General features: G+C 41.4%; 1 protein-coding gene across 1 annotated transcript in view; it reads right to left on the bottom strand.

The window, feature by feature from the left end:
• KDM3B (lysine demethylase 3B) overlaps positions 1 to 22,153 on the bottom strand; it is a 70,322-nt gene that overhangs the window by 43,850 nt on the left and 4,319 nt on the right. The window contains exons 2-4 of the mRNA XM_086470795.1: positions 3,265 to 3,432; positions 697 to 810; positions 135 to 240 (exon numbers count right to left, since the gene is read on the bottom strand). Coding sequence (XP_086326921.1) covers positions 135 to 240; positions 697 to 810; positions 3,265 to 3,432 — 388 coding nt within the window. The remainder of the gene's footprint in view (positions 1 to 134; positions 241 to 696; positions 811 to 3,264; positions 3,433 to 22,153) is intronic.

Here is a 22,153-nt window from a genome sequence, read left to right as displayed (position 1 = left end):
TTGCAAAACAATACAGTAAATTGACCTTCCCAATTAAACAGTAACAGATACTATTACTATTCTCCTTCACAAATCCCAGCATAGTCTTAACTGTCCCACAACAAAGTAGCTCCGAGATAGAAAAACAGTCTCACCTCTACTAAATATCTCCTGAAGCTTCTGGTCACTGATCAATGCATTGACAGATTCTCTTAGTGAAGGCTGTTCCTGCAGAATCTGATTTTGACTCTCTGTTCCCATCTGCCAACAACAAACAATTTTACCATAAAAGTGTAGTCCTTTAAGGTAATAGAATCATTAGCTTTTAAGCGACAGCTCTTCTTGGACTGCTCTCAGAGACTGACAAACCAAAAAAAAAAAAAAAGTAAAATTAAGAAAAACATTGCTGAACATGCCAGGAGCAAAGACAGGACTAGCTACGCAAAAGCTGTTGCAAAACTTCCATTGCAATTATCAGCTACACAATGCTTGACAGCTAGATCTCTAACTGACCAATATAAAGAAGAATCAGGACCTTTTGAATACGGATGGAGGTTAGCATAAGCACCTGGAAAAGCAGGGAAAAACACAAATACATGACAGGGCAGTGAAAGGAGGAAGACAAGAATATCTAAGTGGAACAGCAAAAACCAAAATTAATCTGACAAGCAGAGCACAAAGTTACATTTGCACTTCAACTGAACACAGTTCAAATACCTGAAACAAACGTAATCCACTGGCATCAGACAGGAAACGTAAATGTCTGTCCAGAAGAAACTCCACTGGGACCACAGAGCCTAAACCCAGCTTATCTACTAGAGGAGTGAAGGTCTGTGATGAACAACAGAAACCAAAGGTTATAAAAATGACTGAGCACACATACAGGCTAATAATAATTGTTTTCACATGCTATTTAAGTATCACAAAGAATAAAAGTTTCATTTCTCAAGTTGCACTGCCCAGTGCCTGAGTTTTAATGCCAATTACTACTCATTATGTCTAAGTCAATAATTCTTGTAAGTGTGGCATATTACAAGAAGGAATTACAGAAAATTTGCTCCACTTCTTCATTAGAACTTAAAGCAGAACTGAGAACACCTTTTGAGATATTTGCTTTTTTCATGGGTAAGTACCTTCTGATGTTCAGCTTAAAAAAACCCAACCAAACAACTTTGGTTAATGGTTCAAACTATCCTACGTATTTGGGGTATAGCCTCCTGAAAGGAGCATTTTTATTCCTGTACAGAAGTCAGGTGTAAGTAATTTACAGGCATATTATTAAAGGGCAGGGTTTTTTGCTAGTTTTTTTGTGCAAAACTGAAGTTCATAACAGTGTACTATTGATGTTCAAGCTGCAGGACAAATCACTAAAAACACCTAGCGGAATAGAATGATAACCTCATAATGTAACTTGATGATGGAAGAGGAAGTTGCCAATCATTGGAGTCTTTGAAACATTTTATCTGTCTCACACTCACACTTAAATGACTAACACACAAGTATTCACGACATTTTTCCCTTAACAGCTCTCATCAAGTTTGTTTACACTCCATTCTCCTGTACACAACAGTATGAATATAAGATTTCTCACTTTATGTAAAACTATTTCCTAAAAGTGAACAGGACTACAAGAAAGAGATAATGAAGGATGAATACACATGCATAAATGATGTATCTCAAAAAAACCCACAACCCACAAAAAACAAGCCACCACCATCCCACCCCCCCCCCCCCTCCCAAAAAAACCCCAAACCCATACACTTTGTAATGCTAAGTAGATGGCCTCCCAGAATCGCCTACATTACACAAGTGCACTTTGGTGCTTTGGCTAACTCCCATCTGTACTCCCACGCAGTTATCTAGGTAACTCTAGTACTTAGTAAAAGCTTGAGCACTCATGTGTCTGTACAGGGGATGGAAACACTTTTTCAGCAAGTCTACAGATACAGCTTCAGTTACAGTGGAAATACTCTGGGATCTTAGTGGACCCATATTTGCTTTTAACAGTCTTCTAACAGGTTCTGACACAACTCATTACACAACTATGGTAACACCTCCAAATCACTCAGATATCAAGATACTTGGGAATCATCTGAAAGAAACTGATCCTGCATAAACGGTTTCCCAGATGAAATTAAACTGGAGTTTTCTCTTGGAGACAAGTTGCAAATACATCGAAAGGAAAACTCCACCAACGGAAAAAACACTAGATACAGAAACTGTTGTCAAGGCCCGGTTTTCTTCTGCCTTAAGACAAACGCAATAAAGAAGCCCTCGAGAAAGATGCAGTGCTGAACCTGTTACTTTGGGCCCAGATGTCCATTTAAAACACTAAATTCAGATTCCACCAAGGCACAAAGTCCTTGACTGGAAAAAAACATTTCAATTTGCCCATGCAAAAAATGTAGTATTAAAAAGCAGAGAGTAGGATCCCAAGCAGTCCAAGGATTGCAATAGGAGAAAAGAAACAAAAGAAGGGCAAAATAATAAAAACTAGACAGCATGAAAACAAGGGCAGGATTCTCACATACAATCTTTCTTCTTCAGAAGCCACTAAGAAAGAAGGATGTAAGGAATGTTCTTTACTACATACTACTCATCAGTATGTTTGCAGAATGGGTATACTCGGATGCACTAGCTAAAACATAATGGCTTTGGTCTCAGGTGTCATGACATGTAACTGCCCTGTAAACAGCAATATGGATAACCACTTCAAGAAACAGAAGAAAATTTTGCATGTCATGTTAGTTAATGCTTACGCCACCACTGAAACAAAATTTCTAGGAGTGGCCAACTTATTGCTTATAGGTCACACACAGTCCACAGTCTATTCTCCTCCCCAAAGCGCCTTCAGGAATACCTATGAAAATGATGCAGCAACCTTCACCATACAGTGCTCCAGAGTCCATAGTAAGACCAGAAGGCCTATTCTCACAATTCAGAAAAACCTAACACACTCCAAGCTCTAAAATAGGGAAAAATAATCCTTTCAGATATGTACCACATTTCTTCAGATACCCACTGGTAAAGAACACCTCATCTCTGTGAGGTAACAGCTACCAATTTCTGAGGCAGGAACTGGAAGCATACTGCCTCTCAGATAACTTTCCAAAGGCACTATAATTCCCAGTTAACTGCTCTCCTATTTACCTTTTTAAAAAATCCACCCCCAAGCAATTTTTGATAGCTGCAAAACAGTACCCTGTATGATATCCAAGCCTTGTGTTTCACAGCCAGCTTCACAGAAACCTCTGAGGATGTGACAGCTTTCGGCCAAATACTCACCAGTGCAGGCCACTGTGCCAGTGAGACTCGAGTCCCCTGAAGCATAACTGGATCATTTCGAGGTGCCCAAACCAATGATCCTTCCAGCAACAACACTATAACTTCTTCAGCATGGACTTTCACCCAGGCATGTTGCTTCCAGTTACAGCCATCGAATTCCACAAATATCTGAGTAAAAAAAAAATTTTAGAAGGCATTTCAGCCCTTTTCAGACACTGAACAGAAAAAAAACCAGACTCCTACAATCCCTATGGCTACAGAGACAGCTGCTTTAGTCAGAAAAATCAAGCAAAGTATCGTAATGGTAACACTGAGAACATCCCATCTACATAGCTATCAAACAATTACAAAAGAAATAGGAACCAAATTCACAGCAATTATTAACCTATGAAAAATTACTTATCCTCACAGATCACTGTCTCCAAATACTGTATTTCCCCATACAAAATTAAAGACGTGAACACTTTTCATCCCAAAATACAGCTGATGACCAATGCAAGCCCCTTTCACATTGGGATTTTTTTAGAGAATTTAGACACTCTAACTTGGGACTTCAACAGACAGCCTGTATCAGTACGGTTAACTGACATTCACAGAGTTAAATCCTTCAGCCAGGAAAGTTTGTGTTTGTGAAATCAGAAGTTTTGTGTTGCCTTGTAAATTATTAAACTCCCCAAACCAAATGCAAATATTTTGGATGGCATGAGGTTATCCAGGAAGACCTACTCACTAGATTTTTCACTACCTTATTTACAAGTGTGACAATATAAACCACACTAAAATTCTAAATCACTATTCTGAGCTATCACCCTCCTTTTTTCTATCATAAAGGACAAATGTTAAAGCCACATGAAATTACATGGCAAGAATGCTAAGAACAGGAACGTGGGTTACAAGTTTCATTCCACATCCTAACTAGGACTATTAAATGTTAAAAACACAGTTGCATTCCAATCTTTCATCTACAGAACTTGCATGCTACACAACTATAATCAAATATGTCAGATGAACAGCAAGAAATTCCTAATCAGTCAATAAACACCTTAAGCTGGACTGTCAAAACAGAGTTTTGTAATAATTGCAAAACCACTGGGGGTAACAAGAGCACTAACCAGAGACAAGACAGCTCTCTGCTTTACCAGTAATCCTTATTAAAAGAGGTATTAGAGACTACTCATACACTCCTCTTCCCCGCTCCCCATCCCGCCGACTCAAAAGCTCAAACTCCAAGGGGAGAGGGAGTGAATATGAAGCAACTCTCCTGATGATTTCTTGAACTCCATTACTGCTTAAGCGGTCCTGCAGAGAAAGACGACTGGACCTTTCAATATATCCTTCCTTCAATTCAACAAGTGTCAGGAATATAATGGAAATTGGACTGAACACCTTTTTGGTTTCAGTGGGCCTGTACCTTTCTTAATATTATATTTGTGCTGCTTTGGCAGTAGCACATGACAGAGGACTATCATGTAAGAATAACAAAATGGAATTATTTGTTTATATGTACAGTATTAGTGAGGTAATGATCTTGTTATGATTCTCTTATCGTAAAGGTTATATGAAAAAAGGTTGTCAAAAAGAGCTATTAGAATAATGCTGACCTTGGAATATATGCCTTTTTTCAAGACATTTCAGAATTTGACTAAAAGGAGGAGAGATTTTATAAGTACCTACACAGACAGGACCTCTCACTAGCACGTCCCCTTAAACTAGTTGGCAAAGATCACTAAAGGCAGATAAATTCAAATAAGCAATAAAGTGCAGCTTACCACTATGTCCCAAATAAATAAGGATACCTATTAAGTTTATTTTTAATTTATCTCTTCACACAAGACTTCAACAAGTCAATTTACCTTGTGACACACATGAAGGCAAACTATAAGAACATTTCTTCCAGTCTTAACCTGTAAGGCACCTCACATTTCTGTGAACCATTATAAATTGATGATGTGGAACAGCTGTACTTTTAGCGGCAAACTTAACACGTCACTCCCTGGTTTGAAAAAAACAAAACAAAACCAAACCCCAAAACAACAAAGACAAATACTACAAGAAATAGCTTGTGATGAGCTTCAAGATGGGCGTTGCGCATTTAAGAGGCTCACTAAACATCCTGACAAATACTGTGTACTCATCACATACAAAGCAGCAGCAATGCCATCTCTAACATCCCAGCGGATGTTACACCAGGACCCCTTCTCAATCATCTACCAAAGGTCTTGGGAGCCTGAGGAGGTCCCCACTGACTGGAAGCAGGTCCATGTTACTCCACTTTATAAGAAAGGCATAAGGGAAGACCGAGGGAACTACAGATGTGCTAGTCTAACCTCAGTACCTGGAAAAATCACGAAAATCATATAGGCTGCTACTGAAAGACATTTAAAGGACAATGCAATCATCAGGCACAGTCAACACGGGTTCACAAAGGGAAAGTCCTGTTTAACTAATTTAATCTCCTTCTATGACAAGGCCACCCACCTAGCGGATTAAGGAAAAGCAGTGGATGTAGTTTTTCTGGATTTTAGTAAGGCTTTAGATACTTCCCTCACAGCATCCTTCTGGACAAGTTGTCCAACTGCGAGATGAGCAGGTTCACAGCACACTGGCTGAAGAACTGACTGGACGGCAGGCTCAAGGGATTCTAGTGGATGGGGCTACATCTGGCTGGAGACCATTCACCAGCAGTGTTCCTCAGGGCTCAATCCCAGCGCTAGGGCTATTCAACATTTTGATCCATGATCTGGATTGCAGGAGTTGAATGCACCATTAGCAAGTTTGCCCGTGATACTGAACTGGCAGGTGCTGCTGACTCTCTCAAGGGACAAGAGGCCTTGCAGAGGGATCTAGATAGACCGGAGCACCGGGCAGTCATCAACAGCATGAAAGGCAACAAGAACAAATGCTGGATTCTGCCCCTGTGAAGGAGTAATACTGGACACAAGTATAAACTGGGAGAGGAGCAGCTGGAGAGCAGCCCGGCAGAACGGGATCAGAGGGTGCCTGTCAGCAGCAGCTCCACAGGAACAGGAGCGTGCCCTGGGAGCCACGAGGGCAAACCACATCCTGGGGTGCATCAAACAGCAGAACCAGCCAGGCAAGAGAGGGGATTGTCCCGCTGTAGTCAGCGTTGCTGCGGCCTCACCTGGAGCACTGTGTGCAGCCACCATTTGAAAAGGATGTGAAGGTCCTCCAATGAGTCCCGAGGAGGGCATAAAGCTGGCAAACGGCTGGAAGGCATGTCCTGCGAGGAGCGGCTGAGGACTTTGGGCTTGTCTAGTTTGCAGAGAAGGAGGCTGAGAGGCGACCTCACTGCTCTCTTCAGCCTCCTGAGGAGGGGACATGGAGAGGGAGGTGCTGGTCTCTTCTCCCTGGGATTCAGGAACAGGATGTCTGGGAATGGTTGAAAGCCGCACCAGGAGAGGTTCAGACTGGACATCAGGAAGCATTGCTTTACCAAGAGGGCGGTCAAATGCTGCAACGGGCTTCCCGAGAGGTGGTCGATGCCCCATGCCGGTCAGTGTTTAAGAGGCATTTGGACAATGCCCGTAACAGTGTGCTTCACCTTTTGGTCAGTCAGTTGTCAGGCAGCTGGACCAGATGACCGTTGTAGGTCTCTTCCAACTGAATTACTCTATTCCAACACCAAACTCAGAAAACAGACCTTATAGTTTTCTAAAACCCCAGACCCACAAACTGGGTCAAAAGGAGAGAAAAGACGTACATTATCACATTAAGATCAACTCTCACCTGCAGAGCAGAGAAGTCATGGCAAGTTTGTTTTACACGCTCTATATCAATAGTCAATTTTCTTCCATCTTTGCATCATCAACACAAGCAATGGAGGCCTGCCAAACTTTGACTTACAACCATTAAAAAAAGGTGCTACTAATTCGAAGTCAATACCCAGCAGAGTATTTTTCTACACGCAGACATGCAAGGCAACTGTTCCAGATCCATGCCACACCACACAGTGTATTGTCAGTATTGCCTATAGTTTCCAACAGATCACACAGCAACCAAAAGGATGAAAGCCTCACTATAAACAACTATGTTCTCAGTTTCTGTGTCCAGAATCTGTAATAGAAATCATTTTGTGTACCGGGTGCTCAAGAAGCAGAAAGCTGACTTGCATAGCACATCAAGCGTTTGTGCATATACCGCTTTGCATTACTACAGAGAATAACAACAGCATAATCATGAACTGATGCCAAATATCCTTAGATTCTATGAGAAAAACACTAAGGGAATCCTGAAAGAGATGCCTAAAGGAAAGTAAGGACAGACAAGACAGACTTGAGAGCGAATAAATATATTTCCTTTTGATATTTAAAGTGGTAAACAGAAATATTCTACCTTTGTTGAAAAATCCAGAAGTCTTAAGCAAAGCAGCTGCATTATAACTGAGAATTTCCTCATTTTCTTCTCATCTTAATTTGAAAATTGTGTAGTTCTGAGTCAAGAGGGAAACATTCGTATGCTAAAGCCGTGGCTACATCAGAATAAGTTGCCTCTCAAATGTGTCAATGGCCCTACATTTCACAAGGTCACATCTACAAGCAGTATCTTCTGCTGACCCTTCTAACTCTGCTCACAATCAGTTTAGACAAGCCATTCATAAGAACAGCAATGGCGCTTTGTTAATACCAATGCTTTTAAGCAATAGTATTGATGACAGCAACTAGATACTCAATTAGTGCAAATATGTCTGTATTGCATTAAAAAAATGATGCCGCTTAGACAAAAATTCACCTGCAAGATTTCCCAGTTTCTCCTGCGGGTAAAAACACCTTCCTTAGGCACTATCTAACTGGAAACAACAAAGATTTTTATGTTTTAGTGGTTTGAAGTTTTTTTAATCTACAAAATCAGAGGGTTTTTTCCCAACACAAATAACAGTGGGTGCATACACACCTGTAATTCTCCCCCTCCCCCTTGTTTTTTTTTTGCTTGTCCCAATAAAAACTGACACGAGAAAGCAAGATGCTGCTCTGCTTTATTTGATATATAAAGACAATCTGAAGTGTTTCCTCCAGAAGACACATTCTTGTCTAGCTACCACCCTAACATTCAGGCCTCCATACACTATAGAGAAGTGTCTAGGTATAGACTGGTTGAAATGGAATTTCCCCTAAAGTTTTCCAACATCAGTTCCACTATAAAAGCAGCAACAATAGGAAGACCATTCTGTAGATAAATCAGATTTCTTGGTCTTTTTCATCACGTGACATAGGCTCTAAACATGATTTATAATAGAAAAAGTACTGCAGCTTATAGTGCAAATTCTAATGCAAAGGTCTAATATAGATGCCATCTATGAAAAACAAAAAACCTTCACATTTTAGGGGTTTATATATTACAAAAGGCAGAAGATGGCAAAAAAATCCAAGTTCAAAAATATGCCTTTAAATGGTCTTAAATTTTACCTAGTTTTGAAAGGAAGGATGGTCCATCAGTTGCCAGAGAGTAGCCAGAGACCCAGGTTCAATTCCCTGCTTCATCAGAGGCTTCCTGCATGACCTTGGTGAAGCCATTTAGTCTCACTGGCTGAGTTTTCCCATCTGTAAATTGGAATAATAGTACTTATGGCCAGAAGGGAGGTACTGGTAGCAATCTGCTGCAGACTACCAAGTAAACCTGGGTAACATGTTGGTCCATGACCTCTTGCTCATCATGTTGAAAGAACTACGTTGTCAACATGTGGGAGAGGAAAGAAGGGAAAGTAGATACTGAGATTTCAACTTGGGAGACACATTTGAGATGTCATGCAACTAGCATCACCATTAAATGAGATTTTAAAAATGAAACTACAGTAGTTTTATAATACTTTTCTAACGCAATCAAAGTATTATTTTGGAATCCACCATGTGAGACACAAATGTTGTACACACCGATGCTTAGAAAACTTTTAGCTTCTAATCCAGTAATCATGCTTTAAACTATTTCTTAGAAGCAAAGGCAAAAAATCCAGTCTGAAATATACACACACACAGACAACACGTGTGTTACTGCAGCTGATTCCCAAAGCCAGGAAAAATGCGGGGGGGGGGTGGGGTGGGGGAAAACACTAAGGAGAAAAATCCTCCTCTGAAATAATTTCTATCAAGCCAGACAAAAAACAGATTTCATCACATAACCAAGAAACCACAGTTATTACACAGAACAATTATGCTTAAAGGCTGGTACTGATTCAGACACCACACATTTAATGAAGACACTAAATATATTACTAACATTAGAAAATATACATAGTTTTCATATTTCCTTGGCATCTTTCTATGCTTATAATGCATAATAATAATTAAGTAAAACAATCAAAACCACTTTTGACAGGATCTAGGGCAGAAATAGAATTAAAAAAGCAGGAGCTAGAGAAATCGTAACTCTACTAAAGCCATGACCTTATGGCATAGCAAGCTGCTAATGGCCACACATATTTATCGTGTTTCTGCTTTGTGATTGAATGTGAGCATTGGTATCATGTGAGCCAACGCTCAACATACACAGTAATCTCCAACAGTACTTAATTTCTAATAAAGATGAACATGTTTAGGAATCAATGAGTTCCAGGTAACAGTAACTTTTTTTTGCAAGAGCTTAACAAAATACCTGCCTTCATCTACTTCAGACGTTTTAAAAAACCTTTTCTCTGAACAATCTCAGCAGTTAAGGGGCCAGTTATAAAAAAACGACACGTAATTAATCTGATTACAGCCTCAATGCAGTTCTGGACAAAACAGAGAGGACAGCATGAAAATTAAAGCAAAACTATAAAAATAACAGGTCAACAGGTCTATCTCAAATCCAATTTGATAAAATTATTATTTTGTTGAACAATCAAACTTTTTTTTTTTTAACTTCTGTAAAGATATTAGTGTCACACTGCTCTAAATGTGTACAAGAGGATGAGTTAAACACATAATGGATCTCAAACACTGAAAAGGAGCACTTAATGTGAATTTCAACAGGCATCGTATTTGGTCCAATGTCTCCTAGTTTTGATGCACTGATGACCCAGAAACAGATTACCAATGATAGAGTTGGTAGGCTATTTTAAAATTTCCAAAGGAGAGAACAAGGATGACAGTACAGTCCTACCTCACTACTTCTGGTAGGCTGATGACATCACAAAATAGATTTTTAGCACTGCCAGTCAGAAATTAGTAGCCTACTTCTTTGTTATAAGATGTTGGACATGTAGACAGAACAAAGCATTGCATCCTGAGAAGCAGTGCGTCAGAGTACTCAACAGATGAGAGCAACTCACTCTCTTTTTTAAATGCGCAGCTTTTTCTTCAAAATACAGGTTTTAAAATCTTCAGTTGCATACAACACAAAAACCAATTTTGCCTCACTTTACTATTGAAGCTTTCCCAGAAAAGGCTTTGCTAATCCATTGCTACAAAGAAAGACGAGGAACTTTCCCATATAAAAGTTACTTAAAAACATTTGCCAGTAGATGCAGATTAGACACTTAGATGTTCTGTCATTCTCTGATTGAAAAAAGATTACTAGGTCTTCCAAGCAGAGAAATACAGGTCTCGCACCTTGAATTTAGGCTTTGAAACACTTTTGTATAACATTTCACACCAGGAAAAGATAGCCTATATGCTGAACACAAAAATCAACTGCTGTCTGATAAAACGGAAGCATTGACTGAGGGTCTTCCCAGGAATCTCTTCTAGTTCCAAAAATGAAAAGTGTTTGAGAGCAGTCATTGAACGCTGTAACTGACACCAGGATTGCAAAGTTCAGCAGAAAGATCACATATTGGAAAGCTCTGCAAGCACACTTGAAGACAGAATTCAAAATTATCTTGACAAACTTGAGAGACTGCCTCAGATCACAGTACAACACAGTCATGAAAATAAGCACAAGGTACTAAACAAAGGCAGAAACCACAAGTGACAGGACAAGTATAAGTTTTATAGGAAAAAAAAAAGTGAGCAGATTATAATGGATCACAAGATGGTAAAAGTTCGGCTATCTCATGCTGCTGCAAAGAAGGATAGACATGTACATAAACAAGTGTACAGCACACAATGCACCTGAAGAGACTGTCTCTCTGCTTAGCCTCAGTAAGTCCTCTGCTAAAATACTTATGACCAGTTTGGGTCAGAACAACAGGAGACAGCAGAAGAAAGCAAACAAGAATGATCAAAGGTCTACAAAATGCAGACTTCAGAGTGATCAAATTAAATCGCTTTATCAAGAAAAAAAAAAAAAAAAAAAGACCGAAAGGGGAATTAGTAACAAGTTCTTTATGAAAGGCCTGCCAAAAAGAGAATAAATGTTCCCTTTCGATCTGTCCATTATAAAGATGAGACAATATTGGGAGTAATCAATTTCTTTCAGTATTCTAGCATTTCCAGCTTGAACACCCCTACTGACCCTAATGCTGGCCACACACATGGAGGAAAATGTCAAGTAATGTGAATATTACAGCTCAAAATCACTGCTGGAATCTACACACAAACCACAAAACGCAAGGGAAGAAGCCTCACTTTCAGAAAGGCCCTACCTCATTCTGTACCAACTTCAGTTCACAGTCATTTTAGAGCACACCACAACTGCCACTCTCCTGCTGTAAAAAAATCAGTAACACTCAGAGCCACATACCACTGGCCCTGTTGGGGCCTTTGTGACATACAGACAGTCCACAACCTTAATTATCACAGATATGAATGCGAGAGCAATCCAGTTTGGCCTCAAGGCATGCTACCTCTTCCTTGTAACAAGACACTACTCAAAACTGATGTACAATTTTGTTTACAGCACGAGGTGAAGTGCAAGCATTCAGATTTACAGGGAGCCTGGAACTCCAAAGACTTCACGTAATACAATCCAAACGCAAAAGGCAAACTGAGGGTGGTCGCAATACTTCTGTCCCCTCTCCATCAGATTTGGCCACCGTGCAAACCAGATTATTAGTCAAAGCAAAGTCATTGTCCAAAATTCAAAATTTAAAGAGTCTTCAAGCAGCACAATGCTTTATTCTCCTGACACACAGCAACTAACAAATATGTGCATTTATAATTCTGTATGCAACGTATCTTTAAGATGTTACTTTCAAAACAGCACTTTGAGAAAATGCTGGAGGTTCTTTGTAATCAGTTTATGTAGTTAACGTGTAGAAATTTAGACCCTTTAGATCAGCTTAGATAAAGACTGAATCATGCTCTAGCAGCTTGCTGCTACTGAAAGCGCCAGGACACTGCCTCACCACTGTCGTTACACAGTCCCATTGTTTCCCCCCTGAAGAAGCAACCCAGCTGACTCCATGGTGTGTACATTTAGGGAACATGTGGTCTAGAAACCAAGCACACACAAGGAATCGTTAATTTCTTGCAATCTTCCACCATGCTGTTTGCTTAGGGGTCCAGTGAAGCACCAGGCACAAGAGACAGGACAGACAATTACCTTTTTTTTAATATATAATAGTAGCTACTCTACTGACTTAATAATAACATCAGACCAAACTCTTCCACTGAAGTCTTCATTGACAAGTTTTTTCCTAACACACCAAGAGCAGGAACATAATGTCCTGGACTACTTTCTCTCCCACATGCTGCACTGCTTTTTTCCATTTTATCCAGTAAGACTCACAACAACTGTCAAGCAGCTGAACGCTTCCAGATATGAGCCAATTCAGACAGTTTTCATTTACACCAAACAAGAAAATTATGACAGGTATCTCTCTTGGATAACAAATGCCATCCACGTCAAATTTGGGATCCAACAGTCACCTTGTAGCCCTGTGGCTGCATGGTCACACAAGTCTATCGAACCAACTGAATCAAAAACTGCAACGCCATGCACATTAGACACAGTACCACTCTATCCAAGCCTATCTCAAGCAAGTTATGTAACATCCCTTGCACTCTGAAATTAATCCCATAATTGTGCTGTATTTTACACCAGGCAGAGCCAAGTATGTTGATCACTACACTTGCTTTTTAAGAGGAACTTATTTCAGAAAATGTTTGCATTCCTACAGAAACTTCCTGTCATCAGAGACCCCCTTGCTGCACAGACAGACAGACTGCCTTTTGAAGCAGCACCAGCCCCTATTGTACACCAAAAACTTATTCACCACTCCCCAGGCCTATCCTTAAGAAGTGACACCTTTTTTTTTTTTTCCCTTTCATTTACACTAAAATTAACAGTTCTGAATTTTCTCTGCTATTAGTAACTGGAAATCCTTGAGCTACTGGAAAGTGTCAGTTTCATAGAATAAATTTGTTTTGGAAATACCTACATATTTTTGTCAAAATACTGTGCCTTTTTGTTGCTATTTCTTCTAAAATTCATCTTTACCTGACATCTGCCTGCATCCAATCAAAAAACTGACTTCAGTGAAATAACAGCAAGACAATCTTTTTTGACTACTGTTTCTTTCTGCAGCTATTTGGACTGTAGAGATTCTGGTATCTTCTGTTTCACACAACAAATCACCTAGAAATCCAGGCAGGCTGTTCCTAATCCCAAGCATTCTACAACTCAATTATCATCAAGAAAAGGATGAGAAACTCCAGTTCAGAACTCTGAAGGAAAAGCAACCCTTTAAATTGCAGGTTTGATACCCAGACTTTTAAAACAATTTAAAATTGGTACCTGAATAATTGGCAAGTGGAAAATACAACAACTGTATTTAAAGATAAGGGAGAACAAACTTGATAACTATTAGTCTATTAAAACAATATGGTCATTTGCTAAATATTAGAACAAGTTTCAGGTGAGGGCTAGGGGAGGAGGTTGCAAAAAAGAGAATGACAATAAATGGAAAAAGTGAAAGAAAGTTTTAATTACATTGCTTACATGCGATATGAAGGACTTTCTCTTACTACATCTAACCTGAACTTGTGTATCCAAAGTGTTAAATGGCATGGCACTGAAAATGAAGGCGGCTGGGATTTACAAAAGTCTAAGGGGAATTGTAAAAGCACTATGAAAATTACTAGGTTTAAAATAGCTAGTATTGGATGGGTAGAATTATTATTGCAACATAATTAGTAATGTCACTGATAAAGCTGGCATAAAAAGTATGAAATTTCTTTAGAAACATATGTGGCCGTAAGTTTAACAGCAACTTATGCAGACTAGAGAAGAGCCTGAGGAGGTTTTGGAAGTTCTTACAACCACAGCCTCTGAAAGTTTGCTATTCCAGCTGTTAATTCTGGTCTGCCTCACTCTTCTTCCTTTGCTTTCCCAGTTTGGCATCTTCCTTGGAAAAATATTAGTGATAAAACAGTAGTACACCTCATTTTTGCTGAGTTTTATAGATTATATTTGGTAAAGTAAAAAATTTATTTTAGGTTATCAGATGATAGACCACATAACTACAGTTAAAAGAAACCAAATCTCAAAGAAAAGCTTTAACCTGGAGCATATTGACACATTCTCAACAATCTCAGAGTAAGAAATCAAAGCTATTCTTAAGTAGAAAATTATGCTACTCTTTAGAAGAACTTCTAAGAAACTGTCATCCTCTGTTCAGAACTACCCACCTCAATGTAATTTAGCATACTCTGCAACTCTAAGAAATGAAACTCATCTCTGCATACAGTTATTAATGTCAAAATGAATAAGGTGGACATCAACAAAACCATGGCTTTTTGGAGGAGATTCAGAAAGAGGCAAAAGGTCTCCTAAGCATGCAAAAATTGCAAAGACAACTTGACTATACAAGAAAAGCCTCCCCATCTTCCTGTGTTTTGCAAATGGAGCATCACCATCTAGTGTAGGTGAGATACTGAAAAGGGACTCCCAACAGCGAGTACTAGCAACAAGGCAGTCACTACCAAGCAGCTCTATCTCAGAAGAGCATGATCGGTTAATCAATAATAACAAGACAGAAGTAGTAAGGTTTTTTCCAACTACAGGTAAGCTTGCAGAAGACCTGTTTCCAAATAAAACATACTTAGAAACTACAGAAGAAAATAAATCTGCCAGTGATTGAAGAGCTGGCCACCTTGGTTTGATGGAGCATCAAGGAAGTAGCATGAATTACTAGATGCAGACATCAGCGGCTTCACAGGGAAAGCAGGAAGAACTGCACAAGTCACTGGAGTCGCAAGCACAGTGAGCTCAGGACAATAACAACGTGGAGGTAAAACTGAGTTCTGTAATCAGCAGGTGAAACTGGAAGCACTAAGACGGCTGAGAGAGCACTCTAACACCACTGAGAGAAGTTACTGTAGGAGTAAATTATTTTATGACCACATTAAAAAGCTATTCAACAACCAAACGCGAACATGATACACAAATTTCATTACACTGGCTAGGCCTTCTTGGAAAGACATTTCTCCAAACGTTTCTGTAAGAGCATGATGTGGCTATATAGAAATATTTTTGAAGCCATCATCAGCTTGGAAACCGGTTATAAAAGTAACAGTTCCGTAAAAACCTCAAGCACATGGTGGCAACATGGAGAAGTCAAAATATGCGCATGGAAAAAACCCTAGAAATGTGAACAATCACAAGACAGACCTTGAAGGAAAGAACAGAATGGTCAGTCTAATTAATAACCAAGGAAATCACTGAAGCACAGATCAGCCAAAAGAAAATAGCTACTCAGCACACAGAACTTGCCCAAGGACTATGATATACATACTACATGCAGAAGATTGTTTTCTTACAGAGAAAAAAAAAAAAAAGAATGCCTTGTACCTTAAGAAGTTAAAACTACAAAACACATATCTTGAAGCAGCTGTTTGGTTAAAACAGTGGCCTACCTTTTTCATCTAAAATGTTTAGGAAATGAACTGCCATCAGAGAGATGCAATACAGTAACAACCCCAAACAAAAACCCCAAACACCTTCATCATAATCACTTGCATTTCAAGCAGAAGTTGCTCCATAACCACAAGTCCATGTGTTTTCACCTCCTACAAAATAATCACTCTTCCATTTCAAACCTGACAGAAAAAAGTATGCAACTGCTAGTATTCCATAGGAATTCCTGCATCGCATCAGGCAGTGCCCTGCAGTCACACCTAGAAGCATAAACAAACAAAAGAAACCTTTCAAACTTCCAGTATCTCCACTGATAACTTCCACTGAAAACTGAGAAGACATCTTAGTAGGGATATTACAAAAACCTGACTTTCTGCAACCATTTGAATGACAAAATGGACTCCGAGCTGCCAACCTGTAGCTCAAAAACTGTATCAGCTACAGTGCTGAACTCCTGCCATGCATGATTGAGTCTTTAGGTGTTCTCTGAAGTACGACACGCAACTGCCTTAGAGAAAACCATATCAACAAATGTGTCAAGACAGGGATGTAAATTATGATTATATGTACTAGAATCCAACTTAGTAAATTCTACTCTATTTGCACAGCTCTTCGTGAGTCTATTGCTTTCTGTAGGCATAAAATTCAGTTAAATGAAGTGACTATATATTCACCAAACAGATCATAAAACATATGGTTTCTACTTTCCCAGCTTATAGCATTTTATTCGGTAAAAAGCAACCCCTATACATACCATGCCAACACTGTCCACCCAAGAAAAACATAAAAACATGCTATGTTTTGACAATGATGGGGGGGTGGTGTGTGTGTGGAATCTAAGGTCTTGACAAAGTATATTTAATTTTCTACCTTTTTTCCTTGTTTCTGTACACTTCAACACCACAAAACAATATTCAAAAAGGTCACACCAAATAATTTTGATGAAATCTCTAAATCTCTTCTGCCTGCAATTGGAACATTCTACTTCTTCAAAGGCAAACAGTTTGACCGGCAAATGCAAACACTTACAAGGACCTCACGGAAGACAGATGTTGCCAGTACACCGTAACTTTCCAGCTTTCACTTACAAGAACTGGAGCTAAATACTGCTATTAATTTAACATGCAAGAACACTACAATTTTTATATCACTTATATCAGTGTAAATAAAACTTGTAGATGCAATGACCACCAAATATAAAGAAGATGGGTTAACTCTCATAAGAGATTCCTTGAATGTACATTCTAAGCAGTAAGTCTACTTGATCAGCAATTTTCCAAAGTCAAACAACCATGGTTCACTAAGGTTGAACTAGGGAATCCAAAATCTTTGATTCTGCCGCAACAAACACCATGCAGAAGGAGGAAGAGACCAACCCTCCATAGTCAATCCAATATTTACAAGTCAGTGAGCTCTACAGAGCATCCACTACCAGGTGAGCAAAAACTTACAGCCCTTCACTGATGCAAACATATAGAATCATAGAATCTTTAGGTCGGAATAGACCTCAGAGATCATCAAGTCCAACCACTGACCTAATATCATCACGCCCACTAAACCATGTCCTGAAGTGCCATATCTACACATTTCTTGAACACCTCCAGGGACGGTGACTCCACCACTTCCCTGTGCAGCCTGTTCCAATGTCTGACTGTTCTTTTGGTAAAGAAATTTTTCCTAATGTCCAATCTAAATGTCCCCTGGTGCAACTTGAGGCCATTTCCTCTTGTCCTATGGCTTGTTACTTGGCAGAAGAGACCAACCCGCACCTCACTACACCCTCCTTCCAGGTAGCTGTAGAGAGCGATGAGGTCTCCCCTCAGCCTCCTCTTCTCCAGGCTGAACACCCCCAGTTCCCTCAGCCGCTCCCCACCAGACCTGTTCTCCAGACCCTTCACCAGCTCCGTCGCCCTTCTCTGGACACGCTCCAGCACCTCAATGTCTGTCTTGCAGTGAGGGCCCCAAACTGCACCCAGCATTCGAGGGGCGGCCTCACCAGTGCCGAGTACAGGGGCATGATCGCTCCCCTGCTCCTGCTGGCCACACCATTGCTAATACAGGCCAGGATGCTGTTGGTCTTCTTGGCCACCTGGGCACACTGCTGGCTCACGTTCAGCTGGCTGTCGACCAGCACCCCCAGGGCCTTTTCCACCGGGCACTTTCCAGCCACTCTTCCCCAAGCCTGTAGCGCTGTACGTGGTTCGTGTGACCCAAGTGCAGGACCCGGCACTGGGCCTTGTTAAACCTCATAGCACTGGCCTCAGCCCATCGATCCAGCCTGTCCAGATCCCTCTGCAGAGCCTTCCTGCCCTCAAGTAGGTCAACACTCCCACTTAATCTAGCGTCATCTGCAAACTTACTGAGGGAAGGCTCAATCCCCTCATCCAAATCATCAATAAAGATGTTAAACAAGACCAGTCCAAATATTGAGCCCTGGGGGACACCGCTTGTGACCAGCCGCCAGCTGGACTGAATTCCATTCACCACCACTCTCTGTGCTTGGCCATCCAGCCAGTTTTTAACCCAGCTTAGCGTACAGATGTCTAGGCCATGAGTTGACAGCTTTCTTAGGAGAATGTTGTGGGAGACGGTGTCAAAAGCTTTACTAAAGTCCAGGTAGATGACATCCACAGCCTTCTCCTCATTGACTAGGCGGGTCACCTGGTCATAAAAGGAGATCAAGTTGGTTAAACAGGACCTGCCCTTCATGAACCCATGATGGCTGGGCCTGAGTCCCTGATTGTCCTGCACCTGCCATGTGAATGCTCTCAAGATGAACCGTTCCATAACCTTGCCCGGCACCGAGGTCAGGCTGACAGGGCTGTAGCTCCCTGGATCCTCCTTCCAGCCCTTCCTGTACATGGGCGTCACATTGGAAAGCCTCCAGTCATCTGGGACCTCCCCTGTTGACCAGGACTTCTGATAAATGATGGAGAATGGTTTGGCCAGCTCCTCTGCCAGCTCCCTCAGTACTCTCGGGTGGATGACATCCGTCCCCATAGATCTGGATGTCCAGGTGGCAAAGCAGGTCTTTAACTGCTTCCTCCTGAATTACAGGGGGTTCATTCTCCTCAGTCCCTGTCTTCCAGCTCAGGGGGCTGATTACCTTGTGGATTGCTTGTCTGACTATTAAAGACTGTGGCAAAGAAGGCATTAAGTACCTCAGCCTTTTCCCCGTCTTCAGCGACAATGTTCCCCTCCGCATCCAATAAATGGAGATTCTCCTCGGTTCTCTTTTTGTTGTTAATGTACTTGTAGAAACATCTTTTGTTGTCTTTCACAACAGTGGTCAGCCTGAGTTCTAGCTGGGCTTTTGCCTCTCTAATTTTCCCTCTGCATGACCTAACAAGCTCCCCATACTCTTCTTGAGTTACCTGCCCCTTCTTCCAGGATTGGTAAACCTTCCTTTTTTCCCCCGAGTTCCAGCAAAACTTCCCTGTTCAACCAGGCCAGTTGCCTTCCCTGCCAGTTAGTCTTCTGGCACATGGGGACAGACTGCTCCTGCGCCCTTAAGACTTCCTCCTTGAAGAACGTCCAGCCTTCCTGGACCTCCTTGCCCTTCAGGACCACCTCCCGAGGGACTCTCGACCAGTGTCCTAAACAGCCCAAAGTCAGCCCTCCAGAAGTCCATGGTTGTGGTTTCGATGACTCTCCTCCTAACTTGACCAAGAATAGAGAATTCTATCATTTCATGGTCGCTAAGTCCAAGTCAGCCTCCAACCACCACACTTCGACCAGTCCTTCTCAGTTTGTACTAAGTAGGTCAAGTGAGGCACCTCCCCTGGTAGGCTCCCTTACCAGCTGTGTCAGGAAGTTATCATCCACACGCTCCAGGAACCTCCTGGACTGCTTCCTCTCTGCTGTGTTGTATTTCCAGCAGACACCTGGTAAGTTGAAGTCCCCCACAAGGACAAGGGCTAACAATTGAGTGACTTCTGCCAGTTCCTTACAGAACACCTCATCTGCCTCTTCCTCCTAGCTGGGTGGTCTATAACACACTCCTAGCAAGATATCTGCCTCATTGGCCTTCCCCCACATCCTTACCCGTAAGCACTCAGCCTTGTCCTCATAATCGCCAATCTCTACACAATCAAAACACAAAGCCACCCCACCGCCTCTCCTTCCTTGCCTATCCCTTCTGAACAGCTTATAGCCACCCACTGCAGCACTCTAGTCACAAGAGTTGTCCCACCATGTTTCTGTGATGATCACCAAGTCATAGCTATCCTGCTGCACAATGGCTTCCAGTTGCTCCTGTTTGTTGCCCATGCTGCGTGCATTGGTGAGATGCACTTGAGCTGAGCTATCAATTTCACCCCCAACATTGGCATGCCACCCCCAGGTCCATCACTGGTGGGCCTTGTTTTGTCCCCCTCCCCACCTCAAACCTAGTTTAAAGCCTCCTCTATGAGCCCAGCCGAATCATATGCAAGAATCCTCTTCCCCTTTCTAGAAAGCCGCACTCCATCTGTCACCATCAGGCCCGGTGCCTTGTAAACCTTTCCACGATCATAGAAACCAAAATTCCACTGATGACACCAGCCTCTAAGCCACGTGTTAATCAGGTGTGTTTTCCTGTTCCTTTCAGTATTCTTGCCTGCCACTAAAGGGCTTGAGGAAAACATGACCTGTGCTCCAAAACCTTCAAGCAATCTCCCCAGTGCCCTGAAGTCCCTTTTGATGGCCTTTGGATTTCTCTCTGCAATCTCATCGCTACCAATTGCATAACCAAGAGCAGGTAGTAATCAGAGGACCGTACATACCAGACTAGGGAGTTTCCTAGTAACATCTCTAACCCAGGCCCCAGGGAGGCAGCAGACTTCCCTGTAGAATGGGTCTGCATGACATACCAGGCCCTCTGTTCCCCTCAGAAGGGAATCACCAACAACAATTACCCTTTTTTTCTTAACAGAGGCAGTCACAATGCATGGGGCTAGCCAACTCTCACTAGGCAACTCCTCAGATGGGCCTTCATCTACCTCCTCATCTGCTGTCCCTCAACTACTAAGGCCCCATATCTGTTATGTAAGGGCAATTGGGTGGCAGTCATGCTGTCTGATTTTACAGCTAAGCATCATTTCAGAAACTCCCACCTGGCAGCCTGTTGGTAGAAGGTTTAACAATTTTGATTCCTTCCACAGCTGTGTAAGGACATCCATCTCTGACCAGTGCAAGACTGGATAGGGCAGAGGGGGGGGGAACCTTTGACCTTGTCCAGTACAGCTGTTCATCAATTGACACAAATGTAAAATACTCAGACTGCTGTATTAAACGCAGCATTTCTCTTTGAAGCTTACTTTCTCAATCTAGAGATTCCATATTTTTACCTAGACTTCCCCAAACATACTTACTTTGTGCAAGTCCAATATGTTTAAAATGTGCTGAAATTACTGCACACATGCAGATCAGCATAGTACATGTTCAACAGCACGACACTTCCTAAAGTAACTGAAACAGTGCATAAACGCCACGTAGGCACAGTGAACATTCAAAGTAGGCATTTCCATAATCCCCAGGAATAAAGCAGTCCAACTGAAACTCCTGCACAGGCACAGTAATTGCTACCAGGTGTAAAGAAATGGTAACAAGTACCCTCAAATAAGGAAAAGGGGAGAGAGAGAGAAAAAAAAAAAAAGACAGGAACTTGGAGTGTCTCGGTTAGCAAAACCATGAAGAACATAGGGTGAGAAGGTACCTAGCGGACATGACATCAGCGTTGTGCAAGGTCAACCCTGCAAAGGGTTTACTCAAATGGCCGCAGGCTAATAAGTCTCTCTTGTACACTGCCACACAATTTTTTTTACTGTTACTTTTCCATAACCTGTATTTTGGAGGAACAGCCCTTCACCTCCCGGTCCTGTTGCGAGCTCTCATAGCACCACTGCCAAGATCAGTCCTACCAATTCCTTCCACAGCCACCATCTGCCCTTCCCCTTACTATTCAGTGAGCATGACACAGGGACACCAGAGATGCCACAAGTCTGGGAGGGCTCACTAGCTTAGTCCCCACTCAATTCCTCATCTGTAACTTCATCACCACTTCAGATCTACCAAGATCCTTTTGAGAATTTTGCAAGTCACACTGAGTTTCATCTACTGCAGTTACACTGCCAAAGAAGCCAAGACTTCCCTCTATTTTTTTTTTTTTTTAAATATA

Source organism: Leptosomus discolor, chromosome 10, assembly GCF_034619465.1.
Source record: "Leptosomus discolor isolate bLepDis1 chromosome 10, bLepDis1.hap2, whole genome shotgun sequence".
Lineage (NCBI taxonomy): Eukaryota > Metazoa > Chordata > Aves > Leptosomiformes > Leptosomidae > Leptosomus > Leptosomus discolor.
This window is presented reverse-complemented; position numbering and strand designations above follow the sequence as displayed.